Here is a 24,633-nt window from a genome sequence, read left to right on the forward strand (position 1 = left end):
TTGGGGGCGGGGCTGCAGTCCTACGCACGTTCGCTCTCGGGGGCGGACTCAGTGGCGGAAGTGGCGCCGCCGGGAGATCCCCTTCCTCTCCGAGGCGCTGCTGGGGCCGCGGAGACGGGCTGCGGCTGGGGCTAAGAAGAACTGGGGCCGTGGCTGACATGGAGCAGGTGGGTCCGCGAGAGGTCAGTGGGACCGGGTGGTGGTACGAGGGCTACGTCTTGCCAGCAGATCCCGCTTCTCTAGCCGGTGTCCGTTCATAGTTCCGTCCGACCCTTCCCACACCCCCTGCGCCCCAGGTTCCGCCCCCTTCCTCTGCTTGGCCTTGCTCCACCCCGCGCCGGGTTCGAGGGTCTCGGGCGCTGACCGTCCGCGGTCCCGCCCACTCGAGACAGCCCGGGAAGGGCGTCCCGGATCGGCCTCCGAAGCCTATCTCTTCTTTGTGAGCGGAGAAGCGAGGGGGCGGTATCTGGGTATTAAAGGGCAGGAGTTGGATATAGGGAGGGGTCAGGGCCTGAGAATGAGGAGGAATATATCTACAAGTTACTGTAGGTCTGCGTCTCACTGTCATCCGGTCTCCCTCAACTTCCTTTGGAAATGGCAGTGAATGACTTCCTAATTGACATCAGAAGGGCCCTTTAGTATCTTTCTTGAGTTCTTAGAGGTGCATACTAACTCGTAATTGAAATAGTTGATACGTGCCTCTCTCCCCCTTTTTTGGCTTCCTCCGCGTCAGCATCCCCTTATTTTCTTCCTACTTCTCTGACTGTAGAAATACCGTTTCACATTCTCCTCTCTCGCCCACTCCCTTACTCTGTACACTGAATTTGGGTGGTCTCGTCAACTCTCATGGCTTCAGCTTTACACCACCTAAATACCCGAAACGCGCCCAGATCTACATCTTCAGCGGAGTGCCCCTCCCTGGAGCCTCAGACTTGGCCATCCAGCTACCAGTTGTACAGCCCCACTCCAGCTGCCACTCACTTCGTCTGAACTTGAACTGCTGCTCTTCTCCCCTGCAGCTTCATTCTTTCTCTATCACCCCATCCCAGCCAGAAACCTGAGAATTATACTTCCTCTTCTTTCTCAATTCCCATATCTAAGAGGTGACCGGAACATGCTTCACACCTGGTCCTGTGCCTCTCTTTTGTTACCACCCTTGTTGATGTGTTTCTCACCAGGATGACTGCAGTGACTTCCCAGCAACTTCCAGTCATGGCTGCCTGCAACCCAGCCTCCAAACTGTAACTCTTGTGATCCTTTTATTTTTTTTTAATTAATTAATTAATTAATTTATGGCTGCATTGGGTCTTCATTGCTGCATGCGGGCCTTCTCTAGTTGCGGTGAGTGGGGGCTACTCTTCGTTGCGGTACGAGGGCTTCGCATTGCCGTGGCTTCTCTTGTTGCAGAGCACCGGCTCTAGGCACACAGGCTCTAGAGCGCAGGCCTAGTAGTTGTGGTGCACCGGCTCAGCTCCTCCGCAGTATGTGGGATCTTCCCGGACCAGGGATCAAACCCATGTCCCCTGCATTGGCAGGCGAATTCTCAACCACTGCACCACAAGGAAGTGCCTCTTATGATCCTTTAGAAACACATCGCATAATGTCACTTCCTTGCTTAAAACCCTTTGATGGTTTCCCATTGCCTATGGGAAAGACTGAATCTTTAGCACAATTTACAGAGCTCTCAATGACCTTACCTCTTCCCTACCCTGTGTGTACCCTAAGGTCCAATAATATGGCATTGCAGGATGTGCTTGTCCACACCTTTTGTGTCTCCATGCCTTTGCATGCACCAGCCCCGTTGCCTGAAAGCCCCTTCTCCTCTTACCTGCTGGGCTACCTTCTGCTTGTCCTTCAGTGCTCTGCTCAGGCAGCATCACCTCTGGACCACCTTCCCCCCACCACCCCCAAGGCTAAGTATTGCCCCGAGTCCCTGCAGCACCTGTCCGTAATAGCATGATGATTGACAATACAGACTCCTGAATCAGACTTCCTGCGTTCTCATACTGTTTTGTGATCTTGATGAAGTCACTGCCTCGGTTTCCTCATTTGTCAAATGGAGATAGTCATGTGCCTACCTGACAGTTTTTGTGAGTATTAAATGAAATAGTGTATGTTTAGGGCTTAAAACAGTGAGCGCATGCGTGCTCAATAAATAAGTGTTAGCTATTACTCTTTTTTTTTTTTTTTTTTTTTTGCGGTACGCGGGTCCCTCACTGTTGTGGCCTCTCCCGTTGCGGAGCACAGGCTCTGGACGCGCAGGCTCAGCGGCCACGGCTCACGGGCCCAGCCGCTCCATGGCATGTGGGATCTTCCTGGACCAGGGTGCAAACCTGCGTCCCCTGCATCGGCAGGCGGACTCTCAACCACTGCGCCACCACGGAAGCCCAGCGATTACTCTTTACATAAGAATAATATAGAACAGTGGGTATAACTTTTAAAAATATTTTATTTATTTATTTTATTTGGTTGGGCCCCGTCTTAGTTGTGGGAGGTGGGCTCCTTAGTTGCAGCATGTGAACTCCTAGGTGCAGCATGCATGTGGGATCTAGTTCCCTGACCAGGGATCGAATTCCGGCCCCCTGCCTTGGGAGCGTGGAGTTTTAACCACTGTGCCACCAGGGAAGTCCCAATGGGTATAACTTTTTTTTTTTTTTTTTTGCGGTACGCGAGCCTCTCACTGTTGTGGCCTCTCCCATTGCGGAGCACAGGCTCTGGACGCGCAGGCTCGGCAGCCATGGCTCACGGACCTAGCCGCTCCGCGGCATGTGGGATCTTCCTGGACCAGGGCACGAACCCGTGTCCCGTGCATCGGCAGGTGGACTCTCAACCACTGCGCCACCAGGGAAGCCTATAACTTTTAATTTTATAAAGTGCTTGAGGACAGTTGACGTGGCTTCTCATTCTGTCCCAGAGCCCCAAAGCCTGACTCTTTGTCAATGAATATGACTCTTTGTCATTTCTGCTCAAGAAATGAATCTGGAAATGAATAAATGTTACATGGCAAGCATTAATTCTAGAGAAATGTACACAGAGCTTTGGGAAGCCAAGCAAGAAAAAGGCCAAGGATGGCTTTCCAGAGGAGCTGACAATTAGTGAGGGGCCTTAGAGCGAGAAAATGAGTTTACCACAAGGAGGTAGAGACCAGGGTGGGCTCAGAGAATGGAGAGCTGGGTCCTCTGAATAGAGAGCTCTTGCAGGGGAGGGGGCTGAGGTGGGCAGGAGGGCAGAGGCAGTCTCCGCTGTCAAGGCTGGGGATTCTTTTCCTCACCTGGCCATGAAGAAGTGTCCCCTGCAGGGACCATGCCCTGGGGAGGTCTGGAGGCCTGGTACCCGTGTTTGGGGACAGGTCCCTGGGGTAAGGTCAGCATGCACTCCTGTGGGCTGGGCCTGTGCTTTAAACCTGAATCTGGGCTTTTGTTAGTGCCTGGAATGCCCATCTTCCTTGCATCCAGCTGGTAGATGTGGAGGCCCGAGTCAAATGGCTTCTCCTCCCTGTGGCTTTCCTGACCTCACCCACTCTAGCCTGGGTCAGATGCTCCCTTCTCTGGGAGCCCACAGTCCTTTGTTCGTTCCTCCCCGAAAGTGCTGATGACAGCATGGCACTGTACATTTATCTATCAGCCTCCCTCAGCAGACCCGGAGCCCCTGAATATCCCCAGGGAGCAGCACAGTGTCTGGCACACCATACGCTCTCAGTTCTTGTGCTGCGGTAAACTGAGCTCTCCCACACCTAGACTTGTTTGGAGGAGGGGGGTGTGGGTGAGACCAAAAATCCTGTATGTTTGACAGCTCACACTTATTGCATTGAACGGTAGAGATGGTTGGCCCCATTTTACAGACAAGGAAGCTGAGACTTGGGAGGTGTCTCAGCAGGAACTTAAGGAACCATCCTCTGACTCCAGGTCCACAGCTGTCTCCCAGAAACTGCCTCGGACTCCCAGCCCTCAAAGGGGCAGCTGCCACATCAGTGGGATAAGGGACAAGGAAGGCATCCCATCCGGCCGTTGTGTGTCCCTCTGAACTTTTCCTGCCTGGGAAGAGGCTGATCCTGGCTTTTGTCTGGTCAGAGCTGGTGCTGGGAGGAGTCTGTGCTGAATCACCCCCACCCCTGCAGAGCCCTTCCCTCAAGTAGGCTGATAGGACTGAGATCGCCCTGGAACATGACAGGCTGTTTCCAGACTGACCTTGAGAACTTGACCTCATTAGCCCCCATTTTTATCCAACAGCACCAAGGGGTCGGGTGGGGCCTGACTCACCAGCCCTTGAGTAGGCCGGGGGTCAGAGAATCACAGAGCAGGGGGCATCTCCAACATTAACAGGGCCTGGCATGTAGAGGGAACTGGAGGGCTGAGTAGATCTCAGTTTGTTAGGATTTTCCAGTAAACTGTACCGTCAGAGCCTTCTGGGCTGGGGAGGGGTAGGGAGTGCACAGTGATGAATATGGCTTCTTGGCTTGACTGTACCCTCTCCACTTCCCCGAAAGGAAGGGAGAAGCAGAGCCTGGCTTGGGCTTTGATACCTTATTTGTCACTGCTGCCGTTTCCTCCTCTCCTTAAATTCCTACCTCTCCAGGGAACTTCCCAAGCCCTCTGGGTGGGGCAGAGTAGGTGCTGTAGGTGCCAGTAAGCCAACTTTGTCGAGGCTGATGGCATGGACCACTGAGCCCTGAACTACAGGAGAGCCTAATGTGTACCATCCTGGGCGAGCAGCTCCCTGAGGTCAGGGCCCATCCTACCATCTAGCAGTACTGATGGACCCTCAGTTTGGGCAGAGTGCCATGCTACATATGCCCGGCCCAGGGCCCTGCCTCTAACATTATGGCCCCTAATATTAGTAATAGCTACTGTTATTTAAACACAGGCACATTGCAGGTGTTATTTCTAATCCTTTCAATAGTTCTGTGAAGTGAGCACTCTACCATCCCCATTTTACAGGTGAGAGACTCAGTGATTTGGTCAAGGGCACACAGCCTAATAAAGAATGGCCTTGGGCTTTCAACTCCAGGTCTGCTGACCGACCCCCAAACCCACACCCTTTCCCTTGTTCCAGGGTAGGCATTACAGATCCACAGGCCAGTGAACCTACTAGATATGTGCCATGTATGGCCAGACACTGTGACTGGGCCTCAGGGGCTTCAGGAGAGATGACTTTTAGGCTCAAGTCTAGCGTGTTGGGAGGGAAGTGCTGAGGCAGAGTCCCGAGACCTGGGCTTGGGGAATCCTGAGGCTGAGGGTGAGGTTTGCCCAGTAGGTGCCTTGTGAACTGGTCTCTGAAGAGTTGGAGCTCCCCCCAGGGGGAGGAGGTCATTCCAAAATGGGGAAACAGAGGCACTGGAGGCACAGAAGGGAGACCAGCTGGCCATGGTGTGTCCTGGGAGCAGCCAGTGATCTGGAGAGTATTGGAGGAGGGGTATCAACCCCATAGCAAGAGAAGAGTGCTGGGGACCCTTTTGCTATCTGAGGAATTTAACTCCTCACCAGGTCTTCTCTCTGTGAGTTGGGGCTCAGGGAAGAGGGGAGCTGCCACCCTGCCCGAGGGTGCCCAGGAAACCAGTCCCCCTTACCCGTTGGTAGCGGAGGTGCCGGGGCTCTGGGCAGCACGAAACACCAAGAGAGGGTGGAGTCCAGCTCCAGGAGAGGCTGGACAGGTGGGGCCGCTCCTCCAGGGCTGGGTGTGAACGTGCACCTGTGCATGTGACGCTGCAGGAGAGGGTGGAAGTAGTCGTTCAGCGCATTTTGTGAATACTTACTGTGAGCCTGGTACCGTTCTGGGAACTGGGCACGCAGCAGTGAGCAGAGCATGGGAGTCCCTGTTCCAGTGGAAGAAGGCAGGCAGGAAACAGCCCAGCAAACATATAATATGTCTGGGGTGATGTGTGCTGTGAAGACGAATAAAGCAGGGGAAGGGAGTGGAGGTTGGGGCTAAATAGGGTGTTCACGGAAGGCCTCTTCAAAGGGACCAGAATGGAGGGAGGGGACATTACAGAGACCTAGGGGAGGAACAGACAGGACAGCAGGAACAAGGGTCCAGGGCTGGGAACATGCTTGATGTGTCCAGGGAACAGTGAGGGACTGGTGTGTCTGGAGCAGAGGGTTCCAGGGGAGGAGGCCAGGGGAAGAGGAGGCTTACAGGCCAGGGTGGGGACTTGGGCCTTTACTCTGGGGCAGCTGGAAGCTCTTGGAGGTTTGGGGCATTGGGAGGTGTGGTCTGACTTTTACTGGGATCCCTCTGACTGCTGCGTTGAGAATAGACTTGGGACGAGGACAGGAGGCCGTCAGGAAGCTGTAGCAGGTGAGAGATGTGGCTCGGGCAGGTGATGGTAATGGTGAGCAGTGGCCGCTACTGGCTGGATTTTGAAGGATTTGTTGATCGTTCAGATGTGGAGCGGAGGGCACTAGGCTCTCCACAGGCCCTGCCTGGGTGGCTGTTAAGCTCTTTGGGGTCTTTTGACACCTCACTCCCCAGCCAGCACAGGCTCTGGGGGCAGCCACGTTTGGGTTCACCAGGTCCCAGCCCAGCACTGAGGGAAGCCCACGTGTCCCTGGGGTCAGCTCTGCCGCATCCAGGCTGGGGGGCTGTAGGCAGGCCTCTCTGAGCTTCAGTCTTCTCATCTCCACAGCTCCTGGTAGCGGGTGCAGTGAGTAAAGGAGAGGATGTCTGCAGGGGGCCAGCGTGGGCCACTGCCAGCCCAGATTTGTTTCTTGTGGATGGTCTGCAGGCCTGTTCGGTCTGCTGTCCTCCGTCCCCGAGCCAGCTTCCACCCAGACCGGCCAGCAGCAGAACACAGCCAAGGCCGACCTCTTCTGCACGCAGAGCCTCTGCCTCCTGCCCCGCTGTGGATTCTCCATTAACCTGGGCATTAACAGGGGCTTGATCCAGAGCAACTCCAGCCCTGGCCTGAAGCTGTCTCCCAGAGGCAGTCAGAGCTCAAGGCTGTGTTTCCGCCAAAGAAGAGGCAGGGGTGTCATGTTAGCTCACTGTTCCACAGCGATCGCTCTGCGTCAGGGACTGTTCGGGTCCATTATGTGTAATAAGTCACTTAATCCTTATAATACCTCCAAGAAGTAGGTACTACTGTTACCCCCATTTTACAGGGAGAAAACTGAGGCACAGAGAGGTTCAATGACTAGTAAGGTGGGAATCCAGGGTTTGAATCTTCTCCTGGCTTGACATCCAGTCCTTGGCTTCACCGATTCCTCCTGATCTGTGCTGAGTTAGGGACCCCTCAGGGAAGCCCCCGTGGCTAGTGCCAGCATTTCCTGAGCAATGCAGCGTGGGGGATGTGTTTTGAGCCCGTGTCTCCTGTCCCCTCAGCCTGGGGAGAGGGTTTGGAGGAGCCGTGCTGCTCCGAAGTGAGAATCATTTCTGGATATAGATGAGACTCGTTGCGTCCCCTCGGGGTCACAGAGCGCAGCTGGTGGAGGGAACACTAGCTGGAACTTGTGCGGCTCGGCCCAGCCCTCTGTGGGAAGCTGGGCAGAGGAGAGGGTGAGAGGACCTCAGAGGGAGCCGTGGTGGCCTGGTGGCCGTGGTTGACGTCTATGGCGTGCTTACTCTGTGGTGCCAGCTGCTGTCCTACGCGCTCCCCACGCACCGCTGTCTCCTCTGATCCGCCAGGTGGCCCAGGCTCAACACAGGTATCCCCCGTTTCCAGGTGCAGCCTTGGAGGCTTGCTGAGTGAGTGAGGGAGGGACATTGCTCACATTGCAGACTTGCCTTGGCCAGGAAACGCCGGCCGGGAGCTTCTGGCCTCGGGTGTGACTGAGGCCTGGGAAGGACCCTGTCTGTGCCCCTGCCACCTAAGAACCGTGGAGATTGGACCCTGGGGGAGGTGGGGGTGGGAGGAGCAGGCACCAGTGGGAAGGGGTAGTATCAGAGATCAGTCCCAGGCCCCACGCTCCAGAGCCTGTGCCGGGAGCCAGGGCAGCCCCCCACCTCCCGCCCCAGCCCCTCCCTGGGGAGACACATTTGCCTGGAGCTGCAGTAGCTGGGCCCTTAGTGCACAAGGTGAGGGAACCTGGGCTGAAGGCTTGGACAGCTTGCTGTGGGTCACCAGGCGGGTGAACTGTGGAGCTCAGATTTGAACTCAGGCCTTTGGAGGTGATTTTACTACTGTGGTGTGTAAGCCCCACCCCCTCCCACACCCCACTTAATCTCCCACTCACCTGGACGTCCTTACCAGTTGCTGGTTCCATTTCCACCCCTACCGACCAAGCACCTGCCGTCCTTCTCCCGACCCGCACATAAATGCCAGCCTGAGGCGGTAGCAATTATTGCTGCCTTTTTTATTGTGGTAAAGCATCCACAGCGTAACATTTACCGTTTCAGCCATTTTCAGGTGGACAGTTCTATGGCATTAAGTATATTAGCGTTCCCTTTACTTAATGCAGCTGAAGAAACGGAGTCTCAGAACGGCTCTCTCTGCCGTGGCTCGCACGGCTGGTAAGGGCAGGCTGAGACTTGAGCCCTGGCTCTCTTTGCCGTGGCTCGCACGGCTGGTAAGGGCAGACAGACTGAGACTTGAGCCCTGGCTCTCTTTGCCGTGGCTCGCACGGCTGGTAAGGGCAGGCTGAGACTTGAGCCCTGGCTCTCTTTGCCGTGGCTCGCTCGGCTGGTAAGGGCAGGCTGAGACTTGAGCCCTGGCTCTCTTTGCCGTGGCTCGCACGGCTGGTAAGGGCAGGCTGAGACTTGAGCCCTGGCTCTCTTTGCCGTGGCTCGCACGGCTGGTAAGGGCAGGCTGAGACTTGAGCCCTGGCTCTCTTTGCCGTGGCTCGCACGGCTGGTAAGGGCAGGCTGAGACTTGAGCCCTGGCTCTCTTTGCCGTGGCTCGCACGGCTGGTAAGGGCAGGCTGAGACTTGAGCCCTGGCTCTCTTTGCCGTGGCTCGCTCGGCTGGTAAGGGCAGGCTGAGACTTGAGCCCTGGCTCTCTTTGCCGTGGCTCGCACGGCTGGTAAGGGCAGGCTGAGACTTGAGCCCTGGCTCTCTTTGCCGTGGCTCGCACGGCTGGTAAGGGCAGGCTGAGACTTGAGCCCTGGCTCTCTTTGCCGTGGCTCGCACGGCTGGTAAGGGCAGACTGAGACTTGAGCCCTGGCTCTCTTTGCCGTGGCTCGCTCGGCTGGTAAGGGCAGGCTGAGACTTGAGCCCTGGCTCTCTTTGCCGTGGCTCGCTCGGCTGGTAAGGGCAGACTGAGACTTGAGCCCTGGCTCTCTTTGCCGTGGCTCGCACGGCTGGTAAGGGCAGGCTGAGACTTGAGCCCTGGCTCTCTTTGCCGTGGCTCGCTCGGCTGGTAAGGGCAGGCTGAGACTTGAGCCCTGGCTCTCTTTGCCGTGGCTCGCTCGGCTGGTAAGGGCAGACAGACTGAGACTTGAGCCCTGGCTCTCTTTGCCGTGGCTCGCTCGGCTGGTAAGGGCAGGCTGAGACTTGAGCCCTGGCTCTCTTTACCGTGGCTCGCTCGGCTGGTAAGGGCAGACTGAGACTTGAGCCCTGGCTCTCTTTGCCGTGGCTCGCACGGCTGGTAAGGGCAGGCTGAGACTTGAGCCCTGGCTCTCTTTGCCGTGGCTCGCACGGCTGGTAAGGGCAGGCTGAGACTTGAGCCCTGGCTCTCTTTGCCGTGGCTCGCACGGCTGGTAAGGGCAGGCTGAGACTTGAGCCCTGGCTCTCTTTGCCGTGGCTCGCTCGGCTGGTAAGGGCAGGCTGAGACTTGAGCCCTGGCTCTCTTTGCCGTGGCTCGCACGGCTGGTAAGGGCAGGCTGAGACTTGAGCCCTGGCCCTTTGCCGTGGCTCGCTCGGCTGGTAAGGCACTGAGACTTGAGCCTGGCCCTTTGCCGTGGCTCACACGGCTGGTAAGGGCAGGCTGAGACTTGAGCCTGGTCCTTTGCCGTGGTCGTCGGCTAGATCTCTTTGCCGTGGCTCGCACGGCTGGTAAGGGCAGGCTGAGACTTGAGCCCTGGCTCTCTTTGCCGTGGCTCGCACGGCTGGTAAGGGCAGGCTGAGACTTGAGCCCTGGCTCTCTTTGCCGTGGCTCGCACGGCTGGTAAGGGCAGGCTGAGACTTGAGCCCTGGCTCTCTTTGCCGTGGCTCGCACGGCTGGTAAGGGCAGGCTGAGACTTGAGCCCTGGCTCTCTTTGCCGTGGCTCGCTGGGCTGGTAAGGGCAGGCTGAGACTTGAGCCCTGGCCACAGAGCCCAGTTCTCTTTGCACACTACAGCTGCCTGCTGCTGTCCGCTGAGTCGGGCCCCACCCAGAGCTCCTGCTGCGCTCGGGCGGGGCTAGTGCTTCCTGGGGCGAGTAAGAGAAGGCCTGGGCGGGGGCGTGAGGGCCCACCCCTCCCCTTTGCCCGCTGAGCTTTCCCTGGGCCCAGAGACCTGCCTTGCCCACTCCTCCCCACGCCTCTTTCCCTTCAGACCGAGGACGATAAAACCTCCGGTCTCCCCTCCCTCCCCGCCACTCTCCCCAAGCTTCAGCCGCTCAGCTTCCGCCGCTCAGCTTCCGCAAACACATCAAGGGTCTAGTCTGCAGGCAGCCCAGGCGGACTCCTTCACGCCACACGTGCTGCTCCACTCCCGACGCCTCTGAAGGCGCTTGGGAAGGGCCGGTGACAGCAGGTGGTGGGCTTGGCAGCGGGCGCTGCTCCCAGGGGGCTGGGTGGCAGCCCTGGCGGGGGCGGTGGGCAGAAGCCAGGCCAAGCTGCTCTGCTGGCAGCTGCCACCTTCCATCCTCCAGGGTCAGGGCCGTTCCAGGCCAAGGTGGCTTTCACCTCTTAGACTGGCAGGTGGTCGGAGGGAGCTCAAAAGCCTTTTGAGTTATTTTCAAACCACACCCAAGGAGGCGCCTCAGGGGTGACCATGGATGGAGTCTGAGGAAGGGCTGACCGGTGGGGCTCTCTGTGGCCGCGTCTTGTGGCAGGACCCATACAGTCCTGCTTTTATCTGTTTTCTATATTGAGGTTCTTTTTTTTGGCTGCGCCCAGGGATTGAATCCAGGCCCTCGGCAGTGAAAGCACAGAGTCCTAACCACTGGACCACCAGGGAATTCCCGTATATTGAGATTCTAAGTAAGGTTTTCTTGTTGCTGTTTCGTTTTAAGTTAAACCATGGACCTTTTTCCCACATAGAGAAATGGAGGTTTGCTAAGAAGGACTTGCCCAAAGTTATTCAGGGTTAGTGGCTTCCCTCAAACTGGGGCTCAGGTCTTAACTCCTGACCAGTGCCCATTCTACCCTACCAGCTCTTGCTTATTTGAACCCGGAGTTTCTTTCCTGGGGGAGGGTAATGTAGAACCCTTCTCTCTCTGCCTCTTGGCCAGGCGCCCCCACCCCTGCTTCAGAGCTCCCGGGGTCGGCTCCCTCACATCCCTGCGTCCACAGCTCACCCGGGCTCCCCCAACACCTCTGCTCTCAGCCCCTGTCTGTCTCTCGCTTCCACAGGGATATCTAGGTGTGTGAGTGTCAGTGCTATTGCCACTCTGAGTGTGTCTCACACCCAAGCTGTTGCCACCCAAGTCCTGTCCCCAGAAAGGAGGGGGAAAGACAGACAGACCCTGGAGCAGACTGGGAGTGGGGAAGCCACAGCGCCCTGCCATGAGATAGGGAAGAGGGAGAGGGGGAAGGCAGGTAGAAAAGAGGAGAGAGAGGGAAACATGAGAGAGACTGATCCGATGGGGGTGGAGAGAGACTCACAGATGGGAGAGAGATGGAGAGGAAGACCCAGAGAGGGGGTGAAATAAAGATGGACGTGGGAGAGGGTACAGAGACACTTCTAAAGAAAGGTAGAGAGGTAGCTTGTGAGAGAGACAGAAAGGGGGAGGAGAGATGGAGACAGGTCTGGCAGGAGACAAGAGGGCTATTAGAGACGAGCAAATGTCACCTGCCCTGGGGCTGCGGCCCTGTCTCGGTGAGGGATGCGCTGAACGTGCAGTCTGGCACGAGATCCAGCTGATGGACGTTGGGGGGTCCCATTGCCTGCGGCCTGTCACATCCCCTCCTCTGACTGCCGCCTTCCAGAGCTGGGCCCAGCCTTCCTTCAGGTGAGCTTGTCACAGGGACCCCAAGAGTGTGGTAGTGGGGGGATGGCCTTGGGCTGGTGCCTCTGCTGAGAACGGCCAGCTCTGTGTCCACTGGCACAGAGGCAGAGGGATGGGTGACCCGGCTTGCTCGGAACCCCCTGCTGGCCACATACGGGGGGCTTGTTTTGGACTTAGTAGATGGAGTGGGGCGTGGAAGGTAGCAGACATAGCAAAGGTATGGAGGGGACGGCGAATCTGGAGGGGAGACTGGTTAGATCTTGCCTTCCCAGGATCAAGCACGAAGACCTAGGGCTCCCCTTCCACTGGCCCCCAAACCTGCCCCCTGGTGCTGGCGTGAGAACACTCAGGGAGACCCTTGATGGGCTCCCAGAAACTCAGGCCCCACTACACTGCATCAGCTCTTCTCTGGCTCTAGACTAAACCTTTCCTCCCCCCGCGCAGGGGACAGGGCCTCTGAGGGCCCCCGCCAGCAAACTGGTAGAGCAGAGACCTTAGGCCTGGGGCCTGCCCGGCAGGGAGGGGGTGCTCCAGGGCCCCTTTTGTCTCTAGGGTTCGTGAGGATTTCAGCCTCGTGATTGCACAGGCAGGTAAGGGATGGGTAAGTCCATTCACACTTTCGGAGCCTTGGCCGTCTTATCTGAAGAATAGGAGGAACCATCCTGCTTTGTGTGGGCCTGAAACACGGCCATGGGCGCAGTGTTCTGTCGGCACTGGAGCTCTGGGCGAGCCTTGGGTAGTGGCTGGGTTTGCCCTGGTCCTCTCTACCATGTAGCATGGAGCTGAGGGCCAGGAGACCCTCTGGGTCATCCGTTTATTCAACAGTTAGTTACGCAGTGCCTGTTAAGTGCCAGCATTGTGCTAGGTCCTAGGAGACAGCAGGGACCAAGTCAGGTAAAGGCCTGCACCGTGGCGTTTGCAGAACAATCAGTAAGATGGTTTCAGATGGTGAGAGTTCAATGGAGAAGGTAAAGCCCCGTAAATTAACTGGGACTGGGGACAGGAGGGTGGGAGGCTCTGAGGAGAGGGCTTTGGAGCTGCCCGTTGAAAGGACTGGGGAGAACATTCCACCCAGCCCAGAGAGCTGGGTCTAAGGCCCCCGAGGCAGGACCGGGCTGCCACGTGTAGGGACCTAGAAGGCCCGGGTGGCCGTCGTAGTGAGACGGGGCCCGTGCCTTGTGCGAGGAGTGGTGCGAGGAGCCAGGCAGAGCCACGTCCTGCAAGGGCATCATGAGGAGGGTGCTGTTATCCTCAGACCTGGGGGGCGCCCTTAAAGGGCTGTAAGTGGGGAACGGCAGGATCTGATTCATGTTCTGAAGAGCTTTCTCTGGCTGTTGTGTGGAGAGGTGGTTGCTGCGGGGCGGGGTGGGAGGGAGGAGAGGAAGCCTGGAGACGCGCCCATGAGGAGCAAGTTGGAGCGCTGGGAGAGAGCCGTGCTGGGTGGGCCTGAGGTGGCAGTGGTGGGGACATAGCTGGAGATGAAGATGTCATCCCGCCATCCCGCCCCCAGCACAGAGCACTCTGCTCTAGGAAGTCCCTCCCAGTCGCCATGGATTAGGGGGTGGGAGGGTAGGGCTGGCTGCTGGGAGGGAATGTGGCTTTGTGCTTGGAAAACAAAGAACAGAGCTTGGGACTGACTTCTCCTGGGGGTGGGGGCAGGCCCAGAGGCTGAACCACAGGGCAGCGCTTGGCAGGAGCAGGCTGTGCCCCCAGACATCGGGGAGGATCCCAGAGGCCTCCAGGGGTGACCGTGGGGCTGCAAGACTTTGCCGGGGATGGCGGGTGTAGAAGCACGACAGAGTGAGAGGGATACTCAGACCCCTCCAGCCTGAACGGCAGGCCACAGTGGGAAATTAGGCAGAGAGGGCCCTGGGCCACCGGGTTAGGCTGGGGCTGAGGGGCAGATGTGTTTGGGAGCAAACGGGGTCCCCGGGGGGCTGTGTGGGAAGGGATGAGGGAGGTGACCAGGACCTCCAGGACCCTGACATGCAGGACCTGAGCCAGCCGCCCTGTCTTCCTGCAGCCGTGCTGCTGAGGCCCAGCCCTCTCTGCCTGGAGGTGGGGGCCGCCAGGATGAGCAAGCTGTCTGGGGAGCCGGCCCGTGACCTGGAGCGCAGCCTGCCAGCCGTGGCCTCCCTCGGCTCGTCGCTGTCGCACAGCCAGAGCCTCTCCTCGCATTTCCTCCCGCCGCCTCGCGAGAAGCGCCGGTCCATCTCCGACGTCCGCCGCACCTTCTGCCTCTTTGTCACCTTCGACCTGCTTTTCATCTCCCTGCTCTGGATCATTGAGCTGAACGTGAGTGGGGGAAAGGCTGGAGGCACAAGCCGCGCTGTGGGCGTTGTCTGGGCCTCAGTTATTCCATCTGCGGTATGGGAGGGTTGCCTCCGGCGGCAGGGGGTGTTGGGGGGGACTGTTGATTTCCAGGTAAAAGGAAGAATGAGATGATAAGAATAGCTGTTCTCATCTTCCAGAGAAAGAAACTCAGAGAGGCTGAGTCGTTTATCTGAAGTCTCTCAGCAAGTATGTGAAGGCGGCAGGGTTTGAACCCAGACTCTCTGGCTCCAGAGCTTGCAGTCTTGACCTCTGCGCCATACTGCCCCCTAGCGGACACTCTTGAGAAAGGAGGAGGGAGCCCAGAGGACTCTGGTTGAGCTGTTGAAACCTTTGTCTTCTTTCTGCTCTACATTACTCTCTGGCTCAATGAATTAATTAATTAATTCATTCATTCAACAAACATTTTTGAGCCCCTGCTGTGTCCTAGATACTGTGCTAAAAGCAGAGGGTACAGTGGGGAGCAACCAGTAAAAACTCCCAGTTCCCCGTGGCGCCCAGCTCTCCTTCCCCACTTGGGGCATTCTTCCAGTGCCCCCCAGTTTGGCCTCTTGGGTTTGGTGAGATGCCACCTAGCAGTCTGGAGGCGGAGCTGCCTGTCGGGGCAGGGTCTGCCCCCTTTTCCCCCTGTGCAGTGCTTGGCCAGCTGGTGGTGGGGCCTGATCCCCGGGTGCTAACAGGGCAGAGCAAGACCTGATATAGAGGCAGGAGCTGTGGAACAGGGCATCCCAGGCTTGGTCTCGTGCCAGCTTCTCCTCTGTAGTAACTGTGTGACCTCAGCAAGGGACTCAGCCTCTTTGAGACCCCCTGTTCTCCTTGTGCAAAGTGGGTCAGAGTTCTGCATGGCAGGTGCCCTTCCTCCAGATCGCAAGCTCAGGTGTCAGGAGAATGACTGGTGCTAGAAATGAATTTGGAGAAGGGGCTGGTTTAGGGGTGAAGAGGGTAAGTTTGATTCCAGACGTGTTGAGCTGGAAAGCAAGGCAGGGCTCTGAGGGTGACTGTCCTTTGTGCACAGGGATGAGCTGGCACCTTCAGCGAGGAGCCACAGCCACGGGGCCTTTGGGACCATCTTACCGATGAGAGAGCTGAGGCCCAGCAAGGTTCAGGGCCGCTTGAAGAGCTTCCGAGGTCTTAGACATTCTTGCTTTTGAAGGTCCCGTGCAGCATCTCAAAGCAGGCACTAAAATTCACCCGCATCCTTCATTCAGTATATATATTTACTTGCCAGAAAAGAGCTGAAAAAATTTTACTTTTGAAACTCTCTGGCTGTATTGGCTGTAATAGCTTAGCAGTCATCATGCAGACTTGGGAATTCTTGCAAAGTGCGAAAATCTAACCTCCAAATTGTTTTCAAATGTGATGAAAAATTGCAGAGTGCTGGATTTAATAGTTCATAGAATCAACATAATGTTTCACTCAGTAGACACTTAATTGAAATTTTATTAATTTTCAGTTCTGTCATCTTATTTTCATATTTTGGAGCATATATTTTTTAAATTTTCTAACAGACTGTGTGTTGCCCAGTGGATGCAACGACCCTGGCCGGGTTATAAGACCTGTGCCAAAGTCTTGTAGCCCGTGGCAAAGCAGGGGCTGGAACTCCACTGTCCTGGGTCCTCATGCAGTGGGCAGGCGGGTACCCAGGCAGAGGGAGAGTTCTCTGTAAAGAGAAAAATGGTGGAAGACAGAGCTTGAGGGACAGGGGCTGTTAGGGGTGGGAGGGGCTGTGGAGCCCAAGAGGGAGCAGTCAGGAGGAAGGGGTGGACCGAGCTGGGGCGGGGTGGGGTGTCAGACCAGGGGCAGCAAGGCGTCAGACTCCACGGGGCTCAGAGCGGTCTTGAGGTTGAGGCATTCAGTGGGGATGTGCCGGGGCTCGAAGTTCAGTGAGGGGCTGTCCACATTGCTGGCTCCTGCCCCGAGCATCAGAATCACCTGGGAGTTTTATAACCATTCTAGATGCTCAGCTCAGCCTGAGATTCAGACCCAGTGTCTGAACATCTGTATCTTTAACAAGCCCCCTCAAGCCCCACTGCCCCAGTTCATATCATCTGTGGGAGATCAGAAGCCCCGGTCTAGGTGTGAAGGGTCTTCCCCTTCAGGGCTCCCAGGCCCCATTCCTGAGAGTCCCCTTGTGCCCCCCTTCTCCGGGGGCTGGCGCCCCACCTGCAGACGCGTAAGCCTGCCACCCCATTCCTCCTGAAGCCTCAGGCTGCTCTAGCTCTCAGTGTCCATCCAGACCCCTCACTCCCCAGCCAGGGTCTCAGGGTTCCCATTGAAAATGTGTGGGTGGCTAGGGCAGGGGCAGGGGCAAGGACCAGTCTGCTCGCTCTGAATGCCATCCCCTCTAGCAGCATGATGGATTTTGCCCATTAAGTACAAACCTAATCAATTGATTTGCCACCTGGGGCTCCGTCTGACACCACTGCCCACCCCTGGCCCCCATCACCCCAGATGGATGCTTGGCTGGGAAGATAGAGCACCGCAGTGGTGGGAGGGAGATGAAATTATGTGAGAGGCATGCTCCCAGCACCCTGTGTGCCAGCGCTGCCTACCTGCATAGGGCTCATCGCCTCTCCTGCACAGCCCCAAGGCCCTCCAGGCCTGCCTCTTCCTGGGCAGTGTGCCCGTGAGTGTCTGAGCCTCAGCTTAGCCCCGCCTGTCTGGGCTGCCTGGATCCTTAGAGAAACAGTAATAGTGCTGGGGTCTCAGGTCCCTGGCTGAGCTCCCCTGCTGCCTCAGGGGCTTCTTGGGTGGTAGCTGAGCATTTACAGCCTCTCCTCCTGGTTCTACTTTCTCCCCCTCCCGCCCCCTCCCCCTCTGGGAGAACAAGGGGCAGCCCTGGGGACTTGGTTCTGCTTGCAGAGCTGTCCACATCTTTCTCTTCAGACCAACACAGGCATCCAGAAGAACCTGGAGCAGGAGATCATCCACTACAGCTTTGAAACTTCCTTCTTTGACATCTTGGTGAGTGGCCTTGGAGATCCTGGGGACAGAGGGCATAGGAGCGCGACTCTCGCTGGATTCTCTTCTCGCAACACACACCCTAATCTGATCAGGGAGACTTGCTCCTATCTTCAGGGAACCCTCAGTATTCAAACGGGTTCCTAAATGAGGCCCCACCTTCAGAGAGCCCCAAGTGGGAGGGGAAGACGAGAGACCCCTATCCAAGAAGGTCACGTCCAGATCGTCCCCAAAGAAACGCTGACTTGGCCTCGGCCATCCTCTCCTGGGGTGTGCACACCATGTGGAGGGAACCTCAGGCAGCAGGACTGGAGGGGGAGGCCAGCCTTCAGCAGGGGTGGGGCCGTTGGCTTGCCCGTGACGGTTCCCCGGCCCCCCACACCAGGCCCTGGCCTTCTTCCGCTTCTCCGGACTGCTCCTGGGCTATGCTGTGCTGCGGCTCCGGCACCGGTGGGTGATTGCGGTAAGGTGCCACTTTCCTGGCGGGGCTGGCGCAAGAGATGGGATGGAGGAGGCCTCACTCCCCAGCCTCTGTGTTCGCTCTCTTCCTCCTTCCCTCCCCTGGGCAGGTCACCACGCTGGTGTCCAGTGCATTCCTCATTGTCAAGGTCATCCTCTCTGAGGTCAGTGGCTCAGGGTCTGGCTGGTCTGGTGGGCATCTGGCCTGAGGGGTGGGCTTCTCCCAAGAAGGGGCCGCTCCTCTGATTTTGGGTGTCTGACCCTGTTGTCGGGGTTGGGGTGAGGGGGAATCCTGTCCTTTGAGATTTCTAAGGGGTCATCTCCACTGGCTTTCCGCACTCGCCCTGCTGCAACCCCAAGGACGGAAAGTTCCTCCTCTAGCCTAACCTGAGTTTATCCTGCTGCAGAACCCATTAATCCATCCATCTCAAAGGCGTGTGCCACAGAGGGTCCCCACAGCTGGTACCAGGAGTGGGGTGTAGGCCAGAGTTGGTAGCCCCAGTGTGGGGCTCTGGGTTTGAGGTGACTCCCTGCCGTGGAGCCCAGCCCCCTCCCTCCACAGCTGCTCAGCAAAGGGGCCTTCGGCTACTTGCTCCCTATCGTCTCCTTCGTCCTCGCCTGGTTGGAGACCTGGTTCCTTGACTTCAGAGTCCTACCCCAGGAGGCTGAGGAGGAGCGATGTGAGTGCTGGGGGGTGAGGGGGTGCAGTGAGGGTCGGCCCCACCCAGGAGAGGAGAGTTTCGGGCCTGAGAGCCAGTTCTGAGCTCTCTTGCCAGCTCTGCCTCTAGGAGCCTTAGGGTGAGCCTGGGCTAGGGGACCCCAGGCTGACTGTCCTTGGTCTGGGGCGATGGCTGCCCACGTCTGCTCCCCCAGGGTATCTCGCTGCCCAGGCTGCTGTCGCCCGAGGACCCTTGCTCTTCTCCGGCGCCCTGTCCGAGGGCCAGTTCTATTCACCCCCAGAATCCTTTGCAGGTGCGGGCTGGTGGGTGGGAGAACTGCCTTCGGGGAGGGGCCTTGGCTGGGTCTGTTCTTTCTGTTCGTGTCAGCTCCCCGGGGAAAGCGAGCAGCCCTCTGCCACACCCGCTTTCATACCCCTACACCATTGTCCTTGTACCCCGACCACCCCCTCCCCGACCCCCGCTGCCCCGCTCTCTCCGCCTCTTCCCATTGTCCTCTGCTTGTTTTCTGCAGGGTCTGACAATGAATCAGATGAAGAAGTTGTTGGGAAGAAAGGCTTCTCTGCCCAGGTATCTGGCTGCCTACCCCGCCCCGGGTGGGCACCCTGGAGGAGGGGCCAGTGATGCGCTCAGCCAGGTGGGCAGGGGCTTCCCAGCGGAGGGCAGACCTTAGGCAGCCTGAATGCCAGTCCGTGTCCATCTGGGTGTGTGCCCCACTGCCGGTCAGGCCCACCGGTCTGCTTCCTGCCTGGGGCCCGAGGGTAGCAGCCGCAGCCACGGCACCTGGTCCCAGGAAGCCTACAGGGCCCAGGAGACCAGCCCAGACCCGGCATCTGGACATCTGGCTGAGTCAGGCTTCCCACCCAGCCCAGTGCAGAAAGAGCAGGTGGGGTGCAGACCCCAGGCTGACCCCTTCCTGACTCCCATCCCTGGCCAGGAACGGGAGTACATCCTCCAGGGGAAGGAGGCTATGGCGGTGGTGGACCAGATCTTGGCCCAGGAGGAGAACTGGAAGTTTGAGAAGAATAATGTAAGAAACCTGTCTCCCACCTGATCCTGAGGGTTTTCCTATGGGGAGTTTTCCTTCCCTTTTCTGAGGCCTGAGAAATAAGCCCAAAGATTGCATGGGCTGGAACCATATTCCTAACCCCAGGAGAGGGAGCTGAGCCCTGGGGTCAGCCACTTGGTTGGGCTGCATTGGACATTCCCACCGCCCCTCTCCCTGCTTCCACCCCCCCTCCCCCCCCCGCTGCTCTGCTCCCTCGGCTCCAGCTTTGAAGGGGAAGCCAGGCTTCGGCCCTGTGTCTGGTATTTTGTTTCAGGGTCAAAACAGTATTATCTAAAAAGATGGCAGAGAGCTTGGAAAACAGAGGGAAAACATCGTCATCCCTTTCTCTGGCCAGTTCCTCTGGCAGCCCTTGTCGGCCTGGAGACACGGTCCTTCGTGGTTGCAGCCGCAGCTGTGCTCCTGCCTTTAAACTTGATATCACAAGCCTTTCTCTCCTCATTGCAGAACATTTGTCGGAACCACTGTTTTTTTTTTTTTATTGAAGTGTAGTTGATTTACAATGTTGTGTTAATCTCTGCTGTACAGCAGGGTGACTCAGTTATACACACATGCACATTCTTTTTTTATATTCTTTTCCATTATGGTTTATCTCAGGATATTGGAGATAGCTCCCTGTGCTATACAGTAGGACCTTGGTGTTTATCCATTCTAAATGTAATAGTTTGCATCTACCAACCCCAAACTCCCCGTCCATCCCTCTCCCTCCCCCTACCCCCCTTGGCAACCACAAGTCTGTTCTCTATGTCTGTGAGTCTGTTTCTGTTTTGTAGATAGGTTTATCTGTGCCATATTTTAGATTCCACATATAAGCGATATCACATGGTATTTGTCTTTCTCTTTCTGACTTACTTCGCTTATATGATAATCTCTAGTTGCATCCATGTCGCTGCAAATGGCATTATTTCGTTCTTTTTTATGGCCGAGTAGTATTCCATTGTATATATGCACCACATCTTCTTTATCCATTCATCTGTTGATGGACATTTAGGTTGTTTCCATGTCCTGGCTATTGTAAATAGTGCTGCTATGAACATAGGGACTTTCTGAATTCTTTTTGAATTATAGTTTTGTCCAGGTATATTCCCAGGAGTGGGATTGCTGGATCATATGGTAATTCTAATTTTAGTTTTCTGAGGAATCTCCATACTGTTTTCCATAGTGGCTGCACCAACTTACATTCCCACCAACAGTGAAGGAGGCAAGGAGGCAGAACCACTTTTTTATTTTTTGGCTGCGTTGGGTCTTTATAGATAGCTTTGTGCAGGCTCTCTAGTTGCGGCGAGCGGGGGCTACTCTTCGTTGCAGTGCATGGGCTTCTCATTGCGGTGGCTTCTCTTGTTGTGGAGCATGGGCCCTAGGCGTGTGGGCATGTGGGCTTCAGTAGTTGTGACGTGTGGGCTCAGTAGTTGTGGCTCGCAGGCTTAGTGGCTCTGCAGCATGTGGGATCTTCCCGGACCAGGGATCAAACCTGTGTCCCCTGCATTGGCAGGTGGATTCTTAATCACTGTGCCACCAGGGAGGTCCCAGAACCACTGTTCTTTAATGGCTCCTCAGATATCCCAAAACTCCTGGAGTTTTCTACCCTGAGCTGTTAAAAACCTGCCCTGCGTGTCACCCATTCCTGCCCCCCCGGCTCCCCTCTGCCCTATGCTCACCTCCCTGCCACCCTTCTGTCCCTGCCACAGGAATATGGGGACACTGTGTACACCATCGAGGTTCCCTTTCATGGCAAGACCTTCATCCTGAAGGTGAGTGAGGGAAGAGGTGTTCTGGAGCCTCCTGCTCTGCCTGGGACTCGAGGAAAGAGCCCGGGGGTAGGGGGACCCTCCGGCAGGTTTCTCCCAACCAGGAGGGAAGGGCTGGTGTGCCCGAGTACATCTGGCACCACCCAGCCCTCTGCCCGCCCTGCTCCAGACCTTCCTGCCCTGCCCCGCGGAGCTGGTGTACCAGGAGGTGATCCTGCAGCCCGAGAGGATGGTGCTGTGGAACAAGACGGTGACAGCCTGCCAGGTGAGCCGAGCCAGGGGGCCAGACCTGGTCACCCCTCAGGGCAGAGGCAGAGCGACATGGCAGATGAGGGCGCAGTTGTACCCCAGCATGACCAGTGACCCCCAGGGGACCCAGGTCATGTCATTGGACTGCCCTGTGCCTCAGCTTCCCCATCTGTAAAATGGGGATGGTGGTACTAGTGCCTCCTGGAGAGGGTGGGGAAGATGGAAAGAGGAAATGCTCAAAGCGCCTGGCCCAGCCAGTGCCCATGAATGGGAATGACTCTTAATTAAGGGACCTGAGCGGAGAGCAGGCTGGCCTGGGGCTTTCCTGAGATGCTGGGACCCTTCCCTGGGGTTTTCCTGGGGTGGATACACCTCATGTCTGCCCTGACGCCCGCAGATCCTGCAGCGAGTAGAAGACAACACCCTCATCTCCTACGATGTGTCTTCGGGGGCCGCGGGCGGTGTGGTCTCCCCCAGGTGAGTGGCCCCCAAGCTCCCTCCTCTCAGCCAGGCCGCCTGTCCTTGGACCTTCTCGGCATCCCCTGACCTAACCCTACCCCCTCCAGGGACTTCGTGAACGTCCGACGCATCGAGCGGCGCAGAGACCGATACCTGTCATCGGGCATCGCCACCACCCACTGCGCCAAGCCCCCGACACACAAATATGTCAGGTGAGCTGAGCCTTGCCTGGGGTCGTGTGCGCCGGCCCCTCCCCTGGTAGCTGTGGGGACAGGGCAGGGTCGGTGTGTACGTTTGGGCACTTTCTCCTGCCGAGGCTGCCTTCCTGTCCCCAGTCCTGCTGCCCCTAATCCTGCTTATCTGCTGGAGGCTGAACCCACCACCAGGCTGGAGGGCAGCTCCAGGATAGACCGTGAATGGGGATGAATAGGGACCAGCCCGGGGAAGGGGGCTGGGAGCCATGAGGTTGCACTGGTCTGGGGGACCTGAGCAGGAGGCTCTGTGTTCTGAACCATCAACTTCCTGCCTGAGGAGACTCGGGCCCCTTTCATCCCCTCTGCCTGCCCCGCGGCCTTGCCTTCCTCCCGCGGCGCTTGGAAGTACCTCCAAAGGAGAGGCCTTACTCTCTGCGGCCTGTTCCAGGGCCTCCTCCAGTTCTCCTGCTGTCTAATCCTAGCCCTGCAGGTGACCTCCTCCCAGATACCCCACTCTTCCCCTTCTGTCCTGGGGTTCCTCAGAGAGCACTGTTCTTTGAGTGTCAGCTTGGGGCTCTGGTCTCGCCACCACCGCAGACTTGCTGGGTGATGGGCAAGCTCATTTCCCCTCTGGGTGCCAGCTTCCTTATATGGAGTCAGGGGAGCTGTAGGCGAATTAAATGGAGATGGGATGTGCACCATACAGCTCAGGCCTGACGCCGCCTGAGAAGGCGCCCCCTCCTGGAGCCCAGTGGCACTGCACCACTCCCAGAGCTGGGCCCTGATGATAAGTGCCCGCCCAGCCCACCTCCTCAGGACTAGAGCGGACCTAGAATCCCTGGACCGACTAGATGAGGGCTGGGAAGGTGGTGAGCTGGGGCTTCCCTGCCACTGGGGGTATGCAAACATCGGCAGGCGGTTGTAGGAGGATTCGAGCGTCACATGGCAGGTGGGGGTGGAGGGCTGTATGCTGTGGCCTCTGGGACACCCGTCCTGGGCCCTGCTCAGGCAGCGAGGGGGTTCCTGGACCAGCAGCTCCCTTGCCTCTCCCACCCCAGTCCAGGGTGGGCCAAGAATGGGGCGGTGGGGGGGTGGAGTCAGGGGTTCTGCCTGGCTCCAAGGTCCCCCACTGGTACCTCTCTCCTCAGGGGGGAGAATGGTCCTGGGGGCTTCATTGTGCTCAAGTCAGCCAGTAACCCTGGAGTCTGCACCTTCATCTGGATCCTTAATGCAGATCTGAAGGTGGGCGTGCCGGGGCTGCGAGGCAGGTTCTGTGGAGTGGAGGGGCCTCTGCTGTGTGACCTTGGGCACTCCCTGCTCTGCTCAGAGCCTCCCCTACTCTCCGCCTCCTTTCTTACTCTAATACTGGGGGCAGGGTCCAGGTGGTCTTCTCACCTTGAGTTGCCGGCGGGCTTGTGCCTCCCCTTTTTACCTCTGACTCCCGAGGCCCCCAGGAAGGGTGGCTGGCTGCCAGCCCAGCCCCTCCCAGGTCTTTCTGTGTGACTCACGCCAGGCCCGGGCATGGCATGTTCTTCCTGCCAGGGGGAGGGGGGAGGGGGGAGGGCGGCCTAGGCTGCATTCCAGAGCTGCACCTGTGTTCTGGCCCAGAGCAGCCCCTGCTGGTGCCAGTTGTTGAGGGGGAGCCCCTGCCCAGGGCAAGCCTTCCTGGAACTTCTCGCCTCCCCCAGGGCCGCCTGCCCCGGTACCTCATCCACCAGAGCCTTGCAGCCACCATGTTTGAATTTGCCTTTCATCTGCGGCAGCGCATCGGAGAGCTGGGTGCACGGGCATGAGCATGCCCCCTCACCACCCTGCGGGCCAGGGTCCTGTCGCCACGGCCTCCAGAGCCAGAGGAGGGGCCGGTTGGGCTTCCCGCTGCCCACAGAGGACCTGGCCTCAAACAGTGGGGAGGAAGGGGCTTCCTCCCACAGCAGCCCCTCGGCCCCCAGCTGCCACCCTCCACGCGCTTCACTGTGCCTGGAAGCCCTGGCCGTGGGCAGGTTGAGAGCTCAAGCGTCTGACTCTGCCGCTGAGGCCAGTGGGGTCCATCCTGCCGACGTTTACATGGCGTCCCTGTAAACGTCTCCTCCTGGAAGAGGAGATCTGCTGTCCCCACCTGGCCAGGCCGGGGTCTGGAATGGGAACCTCGGACTTGGTTGGGGAGGACCCTGGGCAGGACAGAAGTCAGGGCAGCCTTGTCACCAGTGTGAAGGCGCAGGACCCCCTTCTTCCGCCTGCTCTCTCATCACGGTGTTTTAGGATTACTTAAAGGGTCTGGGACCTTTTTCCACTTGCACTTGTGGGGGTGTAGGTTGTAGGTGGGAGTGGTGGGTGCTGGCAGGGAGCCTGCCTCTCCCAGGTTCTCTTCAGGTTGCCTCCCTCCCGCCCAGGGCCTCGTTGGGGACCTTTGTAATTTGAGCCAATTAAAAACATGAACTCAAAAAAAAAAAAAAAAAAATAAGCAGT

At 57.7% G+C, this 24,633-nt stretch overlaps 1 protein-coding gene across 3 annotated transcripts; it reads left to right on the plus strand.

Moving 5' to 3' along the window:
* The first annotated feature begins 47 nt into the window (after window positions 1–47).
* STARD3 (StAR related lipid transfer domain containing 3) lies at window positions 48–24,624 on the plus strand. 3 transcript variants are annotated; one of them, XM_022558225.3, is made up of 15 exons: window positions 48–167; window positions 14,047–14,318; window positions 17,241–17,318; window positions 17,701–17,778; window positions 17,885–17,938; window positions 18,337–18,454; window positions 18,648–18,746; window positions 18,966–19,021; window positions 19,389–19,481; window positions 21,206–21,268; window positions 21,435–21,530; window positions 21,912–21,991; window positions 22,081–22,185; window positions 23,316–23,409; window positions 23,856–24,072. In XM_022558225.3, exons 2-15 carry the CDS (start codon window positions 14,097–14,099, stop codon window positions 23,958–23,960), a joined length of 1,341 nt encoding a protein of 446 aa, XP_022413933.1. In that variant the 5' UTR covers window positions 48–167; window positions 14,047–14,096; the 3' UTR covers window positions 23,961–24,072. The 3 variants fall into 3 exon arrangements, with proteins under 3 accessions (XP_022413933.1, XP_022413930.1, XP_022413932.1); XM_022558222.3 differs by lacking the exon at window positions 23,316–23,409 and having other exon boundaries at window positions 23,856–24,624; XM_022558224.3 differs by lacking the exons at window positions 48–167; window positions 23,316–23,409 and adding an exon at window positions 10,078–12,026 and having other exon boundaries at window positions 23,856–24,624.
* Window positions 24,625–24,633: the final 9 nt, after the last annotated feature.

The sequence above is a fragment of the Delphinapterus leucas genome, chromosome 19 (assembly GCF_059928025.1).
Source record: "Delphinapterus leucas isolate spDelLeu-1000000601 "Yukka" chromosome 19, BTC_Dleu_Yukka2, whole genome shotgun sequence".
Taxonomy (NCBI): domain Eukaryota; kingdom Metazoa; phylum Chordata; class Mammalia; order Artiodactyla; family Monodontidae; genus Delphinapterus; species Delphinapterus leucas.

What these genes read in the sequence shown, in the direction of transcription:
- STARD3 (XM_022558222.3), top strand. Translation starts at nt 14,097, where the DNA reads ATGAGCAAGCTGTCTGGGGAGCCGGCCCGTGACCTGGAGCGCAGCCTG. An exon ending in GGAGGCTGAGGAGGAGCGAT is followed by an intron (nt 18,455 to 18,647) that starts GTGAGTGCTGGG and finishes CTGCTCCCCCAG; the next exon opens with GGTATCTCGCTGCCCAGGCT. An exon ending in GGAAGTTTGAGAAGAATAAT is followed by an intron (nt 19,482 to 21,205) that starts GTAAGAAACCTG and finishes TCCCTGCCACAG; the next exon opens with GAATATGGGGACACTGTGTA.